General features: G+C 37.9%; 2 protein-coding genes across 4 annotated transcripts; one reads left to right on the forward strand and one right to left on the reverse strand.

Annotated features, from left to right (window-relative positions):
• Window positions 1-368: 368 nt before the first annotated feature.
• LOC120012844 (ISWI chromatin-remodeling complex ATPase CHR11-like) lies at window positions 369-9,147 on the forward strand. Of its 3 annotated transcripts, XM_038864381.1 has the most exons (26): window positions 369-515; window positions 631-884; window positions 1,746-1,868; window positions 1,993-2,099; window positions 2,242-2,348; window positions 3,005-3,102; window positions 3,234-3,413; window positions 3,506-3,727; window positions 4,391-4,525; window positions 4,615-4,897; window positions 4,993-5,066; window positions 5,251-5,471; window positions 5,573-5,660; window positions 5,743-5,836; window positions 6,052-6,240; window positions 6,338-6,369; window positions 6,480-6,556; window positions 6,662-6,751; window positions 6,833-6,902; window positions 7,002-7,056; window positions 7,148-7,206; window positions 7,283-7,448; window positions 7,944-8,122; window positions 8,255-8,470; window positions 8,623-8,718; window positions 8,802-9,147. In XM_038864381.1, exons 2-26 carry the CDS (start codon window positions 672-674, stop codon window positions 8,814-8,816), a joined length of 3,189 nt encoding a protein of 1,062 aa, XP_038720309.1. In that variant the 5' UTR covers window positions 369-515; window positions 631-671; the 3' UTR covers window positions 8,817-9,147. The 3 variants fall into 3 exon arrangements, with proteins under 3 accessions (XP_038720309.1, XP_038720310.1, XP_038720308.1); XM_038864382.1 differs by lacking the exon at window positions 369-515 and having other exon boundaries at window positions 580-884; window positions 8,623-8,709; XM_038864380.1 differs by lacking the exon at window positions 369-515 and having other exon boundaries at window positions 581-884.
• A 185-nt stretch (window positions 9,148-9,332) lies between these two features.
• LOC120012847 (serine/threonine-protein kinase PBL27-like) lies at window positions 9,333-14,772 on the reverse strand. Its single transcript, XM_038864386.1, has 5 exons — window positions 14,358-14,772; window positions 13,046-13,242; window positions 12,644-12,833; window positions 10,627-11,018; window positions 9,333-10,494 (listed from the first exon to the last, which is right to left on the reverse strand). The coding sequence occupies exons 1-5, from the start codon at window positions 14,503-14,505 to the stop codon at window positions 9,871-9,873; spliced, it is 1,551 nt and encodes a 516-aa protein (XP_038720314.1). The 5' UTR covers window positions 14,506-14,772; the 3' UTR covers window positions 9,333-9,870.
• Between the last annotated feature and the right edge of the window lie 474 nt (window positions 14,773-15,246).

Consider the following 15,246-nt stretch of genomic DNA (forward strand, 5'->3'; position numbering starts at 1 on the left):
TGGCTACATCATTCACAAAAAATATGAGTGAATAAGGGGAGAGAATATCAAGTAGTTTCCGCATATTTGAAACTCGATCTTATGAGAACAAAGGCATAATATAAGGGGATTGTTAACAAGTATTTTATTATGAACTGTTGCAGAATTAACAATCTAACCGAGCATAATAAGCCAAATAATTGTTTTGAAATTTGAAAGCAAACCTATCTTTGGTGACCATATATACTTTACCGGATTTATAGATACTATAGATAAGTTATTTTATAGCAACAATTATTTCCTTTATGGTTATAAAAAAAATAAAGCAAAATTTCTCTCTCCCCAATTTATATACCAAACACAGCCTTACCCACCATTGTCGTCAGTCCGCTCTCGCGACGAACCGATCGACCCAAGCCTGAATCGGTGTGGCTAACCAGCGAGGCGGGAGTCGCGTTTACCCACCATTGGCGGGAAATTTCATTTTTCAGCACTACTCAAAATCGCCAATAGATAATTTCCCCAAACAGATCCTAGTAAGGATATAAATACCCCCGACAGTCTTTTTCTCTTCTTTCTTTTTTTTTTTAAATTTTATTTTCGTTTATTTGAGAGAAACCGTTTGCCTGCTTTCTGTCTCTCTTTGGAAAGAGTCGAAAATAGGAAAACATCAATTGGAGAGAAACCTAGTCATGGCGAAACCATCGAAGCCACACTCTTCGTCTGATGAGGCGATGTCCGATGCAACCAATTCTTCGTCGGAGGAGGAGCAAGTCCAGGATCAGATGAAAGAGGAAGAGGATGACGAGGAGGAGCTCCAGGCGGTTGCGCAATCTGCTGAGGATGATGACGACGACGCCCCGCCGGATTCCGACGAAGAGGACGCTGACGAGGAGGATGAGGAGGTGAATTGATGATGTTCTTAGCTTATTTTCCTTTTAATTTTCCCTTGTTGGTTTCATGGTGATGGATCTGCTGTGCGAAGTGATCCGTTGGTTTTTGGTTAGAGTTCCCTTGCTAGGGTTTGATAGGAGAGGTTTGCTAGGTTAGCGAACCGACGGAAAAAGAAGGAAAAAAGTTCAGAGGTGAAAAAGGTTGAGTCAGGTTCAGAATGAGCCTCAGATTTTACTGAAAATTTACTGCATTATGAGTGATAGATTTTCTATATAAGCGTGCATAGAGGGGTGTATGCTTTAATTACAATGGGGCCACAGTTTATATGGTGCATTATAGGATGATGTCTGAAATAATCTTAATTTTTCGAGAAGCCTTTCCTGGTCTGGTTGCATGGATTTGCTACAGGTGAAAAGAAAGATGGAACAATAACGTCTTGCTCATGTTTTGGTGTTTGAGTACTATGAGTTTAAGAGGGTTTTTGGGCATTCTTTATTTTATTATGGTCCAAGGATTGGTTGGAAGTTAGAATCACTCGGTTTACCTTATAAGAAGTTTAAATGCCAAGCTCTTCTTGTTATTATTTGTTTTTGAATTTTAGTTTGTGTGTATAATGCATGCTTGCATGACAATTTGATTTGCTTTTTTATAGAAAACATTAGTGCCTTGTTGATGCCTTAAGTGTACCTTTTACTCAAGGCAATAGGAGGTCACTTGAGTACACCTTTTTTTTTTTGTCTCTGTCAATACTGGTTTCAAATTATTCATGTTGTGAACATTTTCCTCTCATGTGAAAAATATCATGGTTTTTCACATTTCACAATCTTCTCTTTTCTGCTATGAAACACCATGATAATGCATTATGCCTACAGGATGGGAACCAAGCTGAAATTAGCAAGCGTGAGAAAGCCAGACTTACAGAAATGAAGAAAATGAAGAAACACAAGATTCAGGAAATATTGGATGCTCAAAATGCTGCCATAGATGCTGACATGGTATGCTCTTTATAGATGCATCATGTTGATTGTTAGTATCCGTGTTCGCTTTCTGGTATGGGTCCAATGGTCCCTGCCTTGGAGAAGTTTCACATCGTTTTGCTGACCTATAACTTAATGACAGAATAATAAGGGTAAGGGGCGTTTGAAGTTTCTTCTACAGCAAACAGAATTGTTTGCTCACTTTGCCAAAGGCAATCAGTCTACATCACAGAAGAAGATGAGAGGAAGGTATTTCATTTTTTTTATGAAATTACTAATGTTTCCATTAGTAAATATGTACTATTTATGCTACATTTGTAACTAGTCTGCTAGGTTATAAACTTGTTAGAGTACTTTAATATTGATGACTTGTAACATGCATATATTTCAGGGGTCGCCATGCATCAAAACTCACTGAAGAGGAAGAAGACGAGGAATACCTGAAAGAGGAAGAAGATGGTTTGTCAGGAAACACTCGTCTGGTAACACAGCCATCTTGTAAGCTCTCTCTCTCTCTCTCTCTCTAGGTGCTGTGGATCTGTTATGAGTTTGATTGTGAATAAATGGTTTGTGAATAACTGTACTTATTTGCTATAAATTATATATCGATAAAGCAACTTGTATGTACTTTATCTCTGTTTGGATTTAGTTACATAGATGCAAGGTCATATGCAACTCGAATGGCGAAACCTAAGATGCAAATCAATATGGTTTGAGAGTGGAATAAGTTTATCCTTAGGTTCTATTTGATGTGTATTTTTTGTCATGAGCTACTTTCGACATTATATGTCATGGATTATTGTCCATTTAGTATATATGCAAATACGTGTTGTAATATCCCCTGGTGACATGATGTGTTTGATCATTTTCATTGAATGGTGAGGGCTCTGGGTATTAATTTTACATTAAACTTATCAGGCAACTTGCTTTATATCCATGGGTATTCCTGCTGCCAACTTAAGAATACTGTCATACCATTTCGTTTCCTGGTTTTTGTCGCTAGATTTTATTCTGATGGTCAAAGGTTCCTAAGTCTTATTTATTTGGATGTTTATGTTGAAATGGCATTGAGGTTCATTGAAGTATATTTGAGTTTCAGGTGGAATTTATTAAGAAATTGCTGACATTTTCCACTGTTTATTCTCTTCCTTCAGGCATTCAGGGTAAAATGAGGGACTACCAACTCGCTGGATTAAACTGGCTCATACGATTGTATGAGAATGGCATAAATGGAATCCTTGCGGATGAAATGGTATGTGTAGAAATTTTGGCATTTAAATTCACTTATGAATGCTTGAGAGGGTTTTGAGTTATTGCATTATTTCAAGAGAATTATTTTCTTGATTATTGATTAACGTTAGGTTATGGGATTTTGTAAAATAGGGTCTTGGAAAAACATTGCAGACTATCTCGTTGTTGGGCTACTTGCATGAATTCAGAGGAATTACTGGCCCTCATATGGTGGTTGCGCCAAAATCTACTCTTGGCAACTGGATGAATGAAATTCGCCGTTTTTGCCCACTCTTGCGCGCTGTAAAGTTTTTAGGAAACCCTGATGAGAGGGTAAGTGTGTCCTTAAATTTTTCTCTAGCAAGTAATTATCTATCAATGTAGATGTTAGGTTCAGTTTTCTTGCCTATTCTTGGCTTCTGCAGAAGCATATACGTGAGGATTTACTTGCTGCGGGCAAGTTTGATGTCTGTGTCACAAGTTTTGAAATGGCCATCAAAGAGAAGACTGCTTTGCGTCGCTTTAGTTGGCGCTATATAATCATTGATGAAGCCCATCGCATCAAGAATGAAAATTCACTCCTTTCGAAAACAATGAGGCTTTATAACACCAATTATCGCCTTCTTATCACGGGTACTCCACTCCAGGTACATAATTTAACCTTAATTGGTAGGGAACTTTCTGATTGGATTTGGGAGCATTCTGGAGAAATCTTTTGTCTTAACCTGTGTTTAATTATTTAGTTTCTGATTGATATTTCGAACTTGATGGCTAGGAATTAGTATAATAGTGATGTGCAGATGTATAATGCTTGCTGTCATTCGATATTGCTTTTTTCAAATACTTATTTGGGACAATAACTAAGGCAGTGTTAGTGTGGATATGAAATCTAGAAGTATAAAATTTCCTAGAACTGTGAGGTTTTCTTTATTGTAAAAGTAAGACAGAATAGTGCCACTTCTTTGTACAACTTTTATTATAGAATCAGCTTGCCTATCTAATGCTTGTTATATTTAGGTAAGATTTAATTCTATATGTTGGCTTGTTATATGTATTGATAGTGCCCTGTTTCATTTATTCGTTCACTCATTCTTCTTTTTAATGACACTGTTACTGAACTTGTTTGTTGCAATTGTTATCATCATTCTTATCTCTATGCTTGAGTGCCTAACTGGATTTGGAAAAGGATGCTTTAAACCATTCAACTCTAATTTTAGTCATTTCCATTATGTTACCCAAGTTGTGCCGATTTTCTCAACAAATAGCAAATGTTTTGTCAATAATTGTTGCTTATATCTTCTTTTGCACAGAACAATCTTCATGAACTCTGGTCGCTTCTGAACTTCTTACTACCGGAGATTTTCAGTTCAGCTGAAACTTTTGATGAATGGTTTCAAATTTCTGGTGAAAATGACCAGCAGGAAGTTGTTCAACAACTTCACAAGGTAGGCTTATTTTTCTATTCTGTCATAGAATTGACCACTGCCACGTAAAATACATCTCATAATTTGATCTTCTGCATTGTATCTGAAAGGTTCTTCGACCATTTCTCCTCCGAAGGTTGAAATCTGATGTTGAAAAGGGTTTACCTCCAAAGAAGGAAACTATTCTCAAAGTGGGGATGTCCCAGATGCAGAAACAGTATTACAAGGCCTTGCTGCAGAAGGATCTGGAAGTTGTTAATGCTGGTGGAGAGCGGAAACGTCTGTTGAACATAGCAATGCAGTTGCGCAAATGCTGTAATCACCCATATCTGTTTCAAGGTGCTGAGCCTGGACCTCCTTATACCACAGGAGACCATATTATTACACATGCTGGTAAGATTTTTCCCATGGAAGAGTGGTTTTTCTTTATGTTTATGGGTTTATTAACAACTGCAAGATCTGTCTTTACGTCTTAAATATTTTTTTAGGTAAAATGGTTTTGTTGGACAAGTTGCTTCCAAAGCTGAAAGAGCGTGATTCAAGGGTTTTAATATTTTCACAGGTCTGTATTTATTCCTTTTTCCTTATCATGAAACACTGCACAAATGACCATGAATCTTTGCAATTTGATATTTGTTTTCACAAGCCCATCAAAGGCAATTTAATAATCTCACTCATACTTGCCAGAGCAGTGAGTATGATTTATCAAAACTAATTTGTGATTTGGGTTCACTTATTAAATGCAGATGACGAGGTTGCTTGACATTCTTGAGGACTATTTAATGTTTCGTGGATATCTGTATTGCCGGATTGATGGTAATACTGGTGGAGACGATCGTGATGCTTCGATTGAAGCCTTTAACAGGCCAGGAAGTGACAAATTTGTGTTCTTATTATCCACCAGAGCTGGGGGCCTTGGTATTAATCTTGCTACTGCAGATGTTGTTATCCTTTATGATAGTGATTGGTGAGCTTTCCCCCCAAACCCTCTTGCTCCCTGTTTCTTTGGTATTTCCTCTGCAATGTTATTTTCTGCTTTGGGTAAATAGCATTTGGTTCCATTTTCAGGAACCCACAGGTTGATTTGCAAGCGCAGGACCGTGCTCACAGGATTGGTCAAAAGAAAGAAGTTCAAGTGTTCCGGTTTTGCACAGAGGTAATGTGCTGTTTATTATTTGCTATATTGCTGTCTAAGCCCTAATGTATTCATGTCTTGTAATAATTATTTTTTGGGACAGTACACTATTGAGGAAAAAGTTATTGAAAGGGCTTACAAAAAGCTTGCACTTGATGCTTTGGTCATTCAACAAGGACGGCTAGCAGAACAGAAAAGTAAGAAACAATCTCTAATTATGAGCTTTTGTAGAGTATAAATTATGCATTGTTGCATGGTCAGATACAACTGAATACGTGGCCTAACCTAGAGGTCACAAGTTAAATTCTGGAAACAACCTCTCTATGTATTATGTGGGGGTAAGGTCTATGTACATCTTGCATGTCCCTAACCCCGCCCTTTGTTGCATAGTCTGATGCCTTGGTTGATGCAGCTGTTAATAAAGATGAGCTGCTTCAAATGGTGAGGTTTGGTGCTGAAATGGTTTTCAGTTCGAAGGATAGTACAATCACAGATGAGGACATTGATAGAATCATCGCCAAAGGAGAGGAGGCGACCGCTGAGCTTGACGCAAAGATGAAGAAATTCACAGAAGATGCAATTAAATTTAAAATGGACGACAGTATGTTAATCAATTATGAATTGAGTTTTGCTTGTCTATTTGTGCTTCTATGTTATTTTGTGATTAGATCTAACCCGTTTTACTTTTTTTTTCCCAGCTGCTGAATTGTATGATTTTGACGATGAAAAGGTAACTGATTATTAACTCTCAGCTGTTTGGCCTAGTCGTCTTATTCTTGTTTGAGCTTCTGTTATGTACTTTGGCTACTATGCTCATGTTTTCATTTTTGGTTGACGAAGGATGAAAACAAATTTGATTTCAAGAAAATAGTCAGTGAAAACTGGATTGAACCACCAAAGAGAGAGCGGAAGCGCAAGTAATGAATTTTTCTTCCCCTTAATTCTCCTTGTTTCTTGTCAAGTTTACAGAGATTTTTTTTGGTATCACCGAGGCAAGTATGTTTGTGATTTCTGTAATTCAGCTACTCAGAATCTGAATATTTTAAGCAAACAATGCGCCAAGGCGGGCCATCAAAGCCAAAGGAGCCTCGAATTCCCCGCATGCCCCAGCTGTATGCACTTTCTGTAATTAATTGCTTGTGGACTGGGTTTGCTCTCTTTTCTTTTCTAATACTTTCTTTTAATGTTCCCAGGCATGATTTCCAGTTTTTTAATACGCAGAGGCTGAGTGAGTTGTATGAGAAAGAAGTGCGCTACCTCATGGTCAGTATCATTTAATTTCTCCTTATTTACCTTTGCCATTTTTATTCTTTGGCTTGTATGAATTCATTTGATTTATTTGCCTCTTTCCTGAAATTTCAGCAAACACATCAAAAGAATCAGTTAAAAGACACAATTGATGTGGACGAGCCTGAAGGTATTGTGACTTACCTTTTGTTTTGAATTTTGCTCGGTAACTTATTTGTCATGTTTCATCCTATCATTTACTGACTAAGTGCAATATTTAGAGGCTGGAGATCCGTTGACTGCTGAGGAGTTGGAAGAGAAGGAGCGGCTACTGGAAGAAGTGAGTGTAATGTTTGATGTATATTGAATCATACTAGGATCCTCTTGCTTGAACTCTTTTGCTTGTGATATGCCAGGGATTTTCTTCTTGGAGTAGAAGAGACTTCAATACTTTTATTAGGGCCTGTGAGAAGTATGGCCGGAATGACATTAAAAGTATTGCTACTGAAATGGAAGGGAAGGCAGAAGAGGAAGTTGAAAGATATGCTAAAGTTTTCAAAGAACGGTATAAGGAGCTAAATGGTGAGAACTACAGTTTATTGCATTGAATAAGTGATGAAGTTTTAAATTTTTGATTGGGTCAAGTTGATGCATTATGCATTCATGCTTGTTACTGTTGAGGTTATGTAGCATGGGCTGTTTAGGCACCCATGTCATATAAGCAATTGATTGAGCACGAAAATGTTAAATTACTTAATTTTTCATATGTAATTAATAGAATCTATGTACATGTATGTTCGATGATAATAAGTAGTTAAATCATTTTAAGATTTTGACTGAAATAAACTGGGTCAGTGTTTGTAAGCACCAAAGTGGTGTGCCTTGTGTGATTCAGTTGCTTTGTTGCCTCCGGTGGTACTATTATTTTCTAGGAAAGTAGCATTGTGTGCTGTGAGATATTTTTCCCCCTTGGTTAGATTCTCTTTGTTGATGGTTAAGTTATTATTTCTCCATGGAGCCAAAACTAGTTGTGGTCAGAATATAAACACTCTTTTGAATCATGTTTATTGTCTACAGATTATGATAGGATAATTAAGAATATTGAAAGAGGTGAGGCGAGAATTTCTCGTAAAGATGAAATCATGAAAGCTATTGGGAAAAAATTGGATCGTTACAAGAATCCATGGTTAGAATTGAAGATCCAGTATGGTCAAAACAAAGGGAAGTTGTACAACGAAGAATGTGATCGTTTTATGGTGAGTTTTCTTTTATTTCTACTCAACGGGTATGTGAACTGAGGATCTCTCCATCTTTAGCTGGGTGGGGTGGGTGTTGAGGGATTTTTTGACTGACATCTTTATGAATGTTTTTGCTGTCACAACATTCAGATATGCATGGTTCACAAGCTTGGATATGGGAATTGGGATGAACTAAAAGCAGCATTTCGGACATCATCCATATTTCGATTTGATTGGTTTGTGAAGTCTCGCACAACTCAAGAACTTGCCAGGAGATGTGACACCTTAATCCGACTAGTGGAGAAGGAAAACCAAGAATACGATGAGAGAGAGAGACAAGCCCGCAAAGAGAAGAAACTTGCTAAGGTCAAGGCAGCATGTGCACATGCACCTTTCTTCTCTAGTTTACAATTTGTTACAATAAATGCTTCATTTAAGATTCTTCTTGAATGGCTAGTTTTTGTTTAATCCTCTGTAATCATTCAAGCTGATGAACCTTGTTTCATTTTACAATATAGAACCCCCCATCCAAGCGTGCATTGGCAAGGCAAACTGAGAGTCCAAGCTCCCTGAAGAAACGGAAACAGTCGTCAATGGATGATTACGTGAGCGCTGTATGTTTAATGTTTCTCTTCATTTCTTAAGGTGGCAACTGCTGTCTATGGAATAACTTAAGATGGTTATTGAATTTTCGCAGGGGAGGAGGAAATGATTGCAGAGCTCTACTCAGGATCAAAACCTATTGCAGAAATTGAACACTTAAGTTCTCTACGTTTTGGTTGGAAGATTTTATCATATATTTTATCATCAGGGTTAATGAGATACTGTGAACTTCTCCTTAGTGAGATTATTAAGATTATTATTAGATTGCGTAGGTTACATTTTGGAGATTCTGTGTAATTCATTGAGATATAGCAATGCATCCGGGGAATGTATTGGGCCTAATCTTCTTGACAATATGATCCACCACTGAAATACACAAAAAAGCATTGTTGTTGAACGACTACTACTTGTTCACATGATCCATTTGTAATTTCTGGAAACTGTACAGGACAGCAGTGTTACGATCTGAATCCCACATCGAAAGTATGGGATTCTGAAGTGGATTTATATGGGCATTGAGCTCTCTAACTGTCAGATTGTGCAGTCTATAATGCTAGGGGTGTTAGAATATGTATAAACATGCAAAATGTCACAACCCAATGGTCTAATGGCAAAGTAGCGAATCTTGACAAGAAGGAAGAAAGAAATTGGGGGACAACATTTTCCTTCCCTATAAGCCGAAAACATGACCACTCAAAAAATACACACGACTGAAATGAGAGTACGAGACACATGATGTCGACAATCAAGCTAAACCCACTACTTGCCCCAACAGAGGGGCCATAAATTTTAGACATCTTCTCAGGTCTCCCATAACCTTCAGAAATCTCTACATACATGGATTAACATGTTACATACATCAATTCCGCAGCGGGGTTACCTGTCAAATGCCTGAAAAGCAGACACTGTCCTCTACATCAACCCTTCTTTAACTGTGTTTCTTTCCTTCAACCACAATTGCAGTATTCAGTTTCATAGTCTACAAGAATGACAAGGACAAGTAACAACAGTTAAAGTTGGGATATAAGAACTCTTATCCCTGGGGAGGAAAAGGAAACCAAGAAGGTAAAGCATGTCTCTCCCTCTTCACAGTGCCCCGGAGAAGAATAATACGTCTCTTTGAGAAAGCAAGTAGACAGACAGGAATAGGCATTTCAGTGCAGCTACTCATTTGTACCATCAAAGCTACCCAATGCGTTGGCCCGCTTTTTCTCCCTCCAATTCTCACCCCACACTTTTGCCTCAGCAACTGCACGTTCTCTATCTAAATCACGGTTTCTTGGAGTTTCTCTTGTTCTCGCACTATTTACGGGGCTGTCTCTCTGAGAATCCTGTCGCTCGGGATCATCTAAACCCCATTTTCTGCTAGAACCACCACCAACCTCAGCCCTGCCCAACTCATCACCCGTGCTTAATTCCCGACCATGATCTTTCTTCCTGTAGTCTGGTGAATTTTTATAGCTGGAAGGCGAACCATGCCGCCCTATACGGCTGTGCTCACTTGGGCTGTCCATCCCATCTGCGAAGCTCCTCTCCCTGCTCCTAGAAATAGATGGACCAACTCTGTTATTTTGTGCACTTGCTGCATTTTGATCATAGGTTTGCGAAGCTAAATAGGTAAGTGCCGTCACAACATCGCCTATCAGAGGCCTTGTGGCAGCTTGCTCTTGCAAACACATTGCTGCAACAGCCAGAGCTTGATATAGTCCTCTCATGGGATATCGACCTTGTAGCAGTGAATCAGCCATTTTAGGGAACTTCCTACGATCCTTGAAAAGAGGTCTTGCCTACAAAACCCATGTTCCACAAATGATAACAAAAGAAAAAAATAATCTCGTCTCGCGTCAATACAATGGCAATTGAGGGGGAAACAAATACCAAAAAAAAATCAACATAGTTTGAGGAGCAAACATTCTTACCCACGCAACAAGATTATGCTCTCCAGGTGCCCGGGTATTATCTATAGCTTTGCGGCCTGTTATAAGTTCAAGAAAGACTACTCCAAAACTATACACATCTGACTTCAGAGTAAGTTGACCTGTCATGGCATATTCTGGGGCACAATATCCATATGTTCCCATCACTCGTGTGGAGACATGAGTTTTGTCACCAACAGGACCCAATTTTGCAAGCCCAAAATCTGACAGCTTTGGGTGAAACCCCTCATCAAGAAGGATGTTAGAAGATTTTAAGTCTCTGTATATGACAGGTGGGTTCGCTTTATCATGCAAGTATTCCAACCCCTTTGCTGCACCAGCTGCAATCTTCATCCTAGTGTTCCAGTCTAGAGGCTCCTTATCGGGAGGAAGATCTGAAAGGAAAGAATTAAATAAAGTAAGAAACAGTTGAGACTTGAGACAGTGCTCTACTAATTCAAGTTCGACTACAAGGAACAAAAGGGCTATGGTCCAAGAATGTGAGACATATTATTATTGGAGTTTTATAAAGCATTGTTTCTAATCCTCTAAATGTCAACTTCATTCCTGCTTATTGATCTTGCCATCCTGATCTTGCTTTCTCAGGTTTATCTTAAATTACCAAGGTTCTCTACCACAAAGAATTTCTACTATTCCAGCAAGAAATTCCCTCATCTCTTAGCATCTAGAAAATGAAGGGGTGACCGTGTCTTCTAAATTCTAAGAATTAAGCTCCAGCAAATAATCAGCCATATACACATCAAAAGTCAGTTTGATCATTTGAAAACCAATGAACGTTTTTGGCTTTGTAACAAAGTTCAGCAGCTTCAACCAAAATCCGTGAAGCCTTTAGCAGTTCAGCAGATAACTTGTCAACACAATCAGAGCAAAAAGAAAAACAGAAAGAAAGCTAGAAAATGCTATTGTGCCTTAGAAGGTGCTAGAAAATTACACAAGTTAAGAGGTCAAATCGTAAGAGTGTAAATTGCGGAAGTATATGCCAACAAAAGCTCCTATAACATGCCAATGCCATCGAGTTACTCTTGTAATGAGTGAGCAGGCGTCAATTCCTTTTCCAGTAAAATAAATCACCTTACCAGGAGGCAGGAACTATAAAATTGTTAACTATAGTCAACTAACTTCCTGAACATAAAGCTAAAAAATAAAGAAAATCTTGCCTATAGAAATAATATCTTTGGAAAACAAACCAATTTTGACTGAACCAAGTTACATAAACTACAATTTGAATTCGCTGATATTAAATTATTGTCATGATATCATCGATTACTAAAGCCATGCTTATGATTGAACTCTATGACGCAACCACCTATACAATAACGCTTTATTTAATGTTATCAACTAACAAGATGCTTCCAAACTATCTAGATCTACCATTTCGTTTCCCCATTTCATTTTAAGCTTTTCGTTTTTTTTTTCTACATCTCTTGGATTGTACCATGGATGTCTCTCCTACATGTTATATGACCCAGTAAGTTTGATACTGATTCTGGCTCATGAAGAAATATTCTTGTACAGTTACCAATGCATCAACTCTGTAGCTCCAGATGATTTGCTATGAGGTCCTTCCTCTCAATCCTAAAACATGTGTATCACATCTAGCATCTACAGCAACAAATCTTTGCCACAAATCCAATTCATTAATAGCTTCTATAAGGCACTTGCAGGTGCCTAGTATACAGAATTGTTCACTAGTTTTACCAATGAATGTAAGCACAAAAGCAGCAAAAAGTAAATGCGAGGTCAAATTATTTGAACAAAACAACAAAATTGATTTTGATTTCGCACTAGTATGCATGGAACACCATGAAAAAAGGACAACTGTTAGTCCATGGCATCATCAAAGAACATATTGTCTACCCAGGCATACCAAAGATGATGCAGAATAGTTAAAACACAGTAGCTAACATGCACTTTAATTTATGTAAAGTAGCAGAACTGAACAAAGTGTGCAGAGTTTCACCATTATAGATAGTGTAAGTGCAAATGCATGCAATCTAACCATGTAAATGATCCTCCAATGATCCCAATGGCATAAATTCATAAACAAGAAGGCGCTGGTCTCCATCAGCACAATAACCAATCAAGTTGACAAGGTTTGAATGGTGCAATAGGCTGAGCATGAGGACTTCCACCAGGAATTCTCTGTTGCCTTGAAGGCCATTCCGGTCAAGCTGTTTTACGGCAACTAACTGCAACATTAGTTATTCATCCAAAAACTATTAATCACAGAACTGCAGTAATCCTTCATGGAGCTGATAAATGCAAAAAAAAATAAAAATCAATGTCTTCTAGTGATAATTAGAAATTCCAAAATTTAAGATATAGAAGAAATAATTATGAGCTAACACAAGAATGTGGTTCCATCTGTGACATTTACATCCTCTCAACAATCACTAATTACCTGTCCTGTGCTCTCCAATCGACCCTTGTACACACGTCCAAATCCCCCTTCACCCAATAGACATTCTGGCCGAAAGTTCTTAGTGGCTGAAGCAAGCTCTCTGAATGTAAATGTGTGTGCGGCAATATTTGCAGTTGGTTCTTTTGGAATTATTGTTTCCTTCTTTGCATCAGAACCATTCCGGGATTTCGATTTGTCTACATAACCATAGGAAATTAGATAGTTGATGAAGCAAATAATGAAAGGAAGCAAATATCATATCTTAGCTACAAATAAAAGGTAAACAACACCCGCGCACAAGGCTACCACAGTAGGCGGGGTCGGGGACATGCAAGATGTACGCAGATTTTACACCCACATAACATGTGGAGAGACAGTTTCCACTTCCTAGTAACTGAATCTGTGACCTCTAGATTGCACCCCCGCAACTCTACAATAGGGCCAAATGTTCGCCTGTAAAGTTAGCTACTACAAAATCAAGAGATATATAGGACGGGTTCCTGGAATCATAAGACATAATTCAGCGACCCAAATGCAAAAACATCTGCATGAATGACAATGAAGACGATTTCTATCTCTCTAGATTTCGAGTTTTCAAGCCTCTTCACAGACTGAACTACCTAATAGGCTAATACTTAGAGAAATCCCAAGAACTATTTCTCAGGTGTTCCATAGAGGGTTAAGTACTCTAAAATTTGCAACTCGAAGTTAGCATCCAAAGCATTATTATCCTTTCACAGAAAACTACTCAGCATAAGCCCATGATATCCTTCAAACACTATTGTTATTGTGCCACAGACATTTCAAATAGATTTTTTAGTCATTTGAAACATAAATTTAAAATCCACAGAAAAGACTGCAAGTAAAGACACTGCTTTACTTATATTTACGTCTTGCAGTCATCAATTAAGGTTGGGAAGAATGAAAACGTCATAATTCCAGCTCCTAAACCCTTACGTAGATCTCAAATATGAACATCACTGCACACAATTAACATTAAATAAAACAACAAACACAACAATCAAATCCAAGTGTTAGCCCTTCAAAGAATTGTATCAGTTAAAAGCTGGAAACCCCAAATTCAACAAACACTAAGAAAAATGAGGAAAACTAAGATGGAAGGAAGGAAGCAACAGATGAACCAGATCAAACTAAAAACAAACTCTACCAGCAACCCACCATCAAAAAACTTAATAGAGTACGAAAAACTATAAAATTCAGCAAATTTAGTAAGGCGACCTATCCCCCACAACCCTACTTACAACAAACATTTCTCCATAAAATCCCAGAAACAAAAGAAAGGAACTTTTACCTGAGCTAACTCTGCTAACATGGTGGGACTGAGACAGTGAACCATCTTTCACTGAATCCTTCTTGACCACTTCCTTTACACCACCAGTTCCTCCACCACCCTTACCCTCCTTGTTGGATGATCCAAAACAAGGAAAACACCCTCCCATATCAAATCCCAACAAATCAAAACCCCCAAAAGCTCAGCTACTGAAACAACCCTCAAAAGGCCACACAACAAAATCAAAATTAAATAAATGAAGACAGACCCTTCAACAAGCAGACTTCATGTAGTAGTTCTTCAAATTGGGTTCTTTCTCTGTCTTCCAGGATCTTGAGTGTCCATTGAAGAGAAAGATCGAGACCAACAAGAAGATCAACAAATCGAAGAAAAACTGATGTTTGAGCAAAGTAAAGAAGACAAGGTAAAGAAAGAAAAGCAAAAGGAAAAAAAGAAAAATCAATAAAAATAATTAATTAAGTCAAAATAAAAGGATAAGTTTTGTGGGTTAAAAGTTAAATAAAAGATACATAGTAGCACTAACATTTTATTTTTCCTTTTTTCATTTTGTACCCCTAAAATATTCGAAATTACAGCATCCAGTAATTATCATCATCACTGTCGGAGAGTGGGTCCCACCCGAAGGATGTGCCTGCCTCCACTCTTTTGATGGACATTCTCAACACATGTTTTATGTAAGAAGAAGCTGTTAGATTCTCTCTACGGTAGTGCTCTCTATTTCATGTACAGTAAGCTCTGCAATTCCTACCGTCCGATCTTAATCTGATTAGGTCTCCAAAAGACATGACGTCATGGTTCCTGGATCCAACTCTTACAGCAAGTACAACTTTCTCTTAATTCCACAAAATGTTTGTCTGCGAAAAATAATTAAATAAAGTTATGGTAAAAA

This window comes from Tripterygium wilfordii, chromosome 13 (assembly GCF_013401445.1).
Source record: "Tripterygium wilfordii isolate XIE 37 chromosome 13, ASM1340144v1, whole genome shotgun sequence".
NCBI lineage: Eukaryota > Viridiplantae > Streptophyta > Magnoliopsida > Celastrales > Celastraceae > Tripterygium > Tripterygium wilfordii.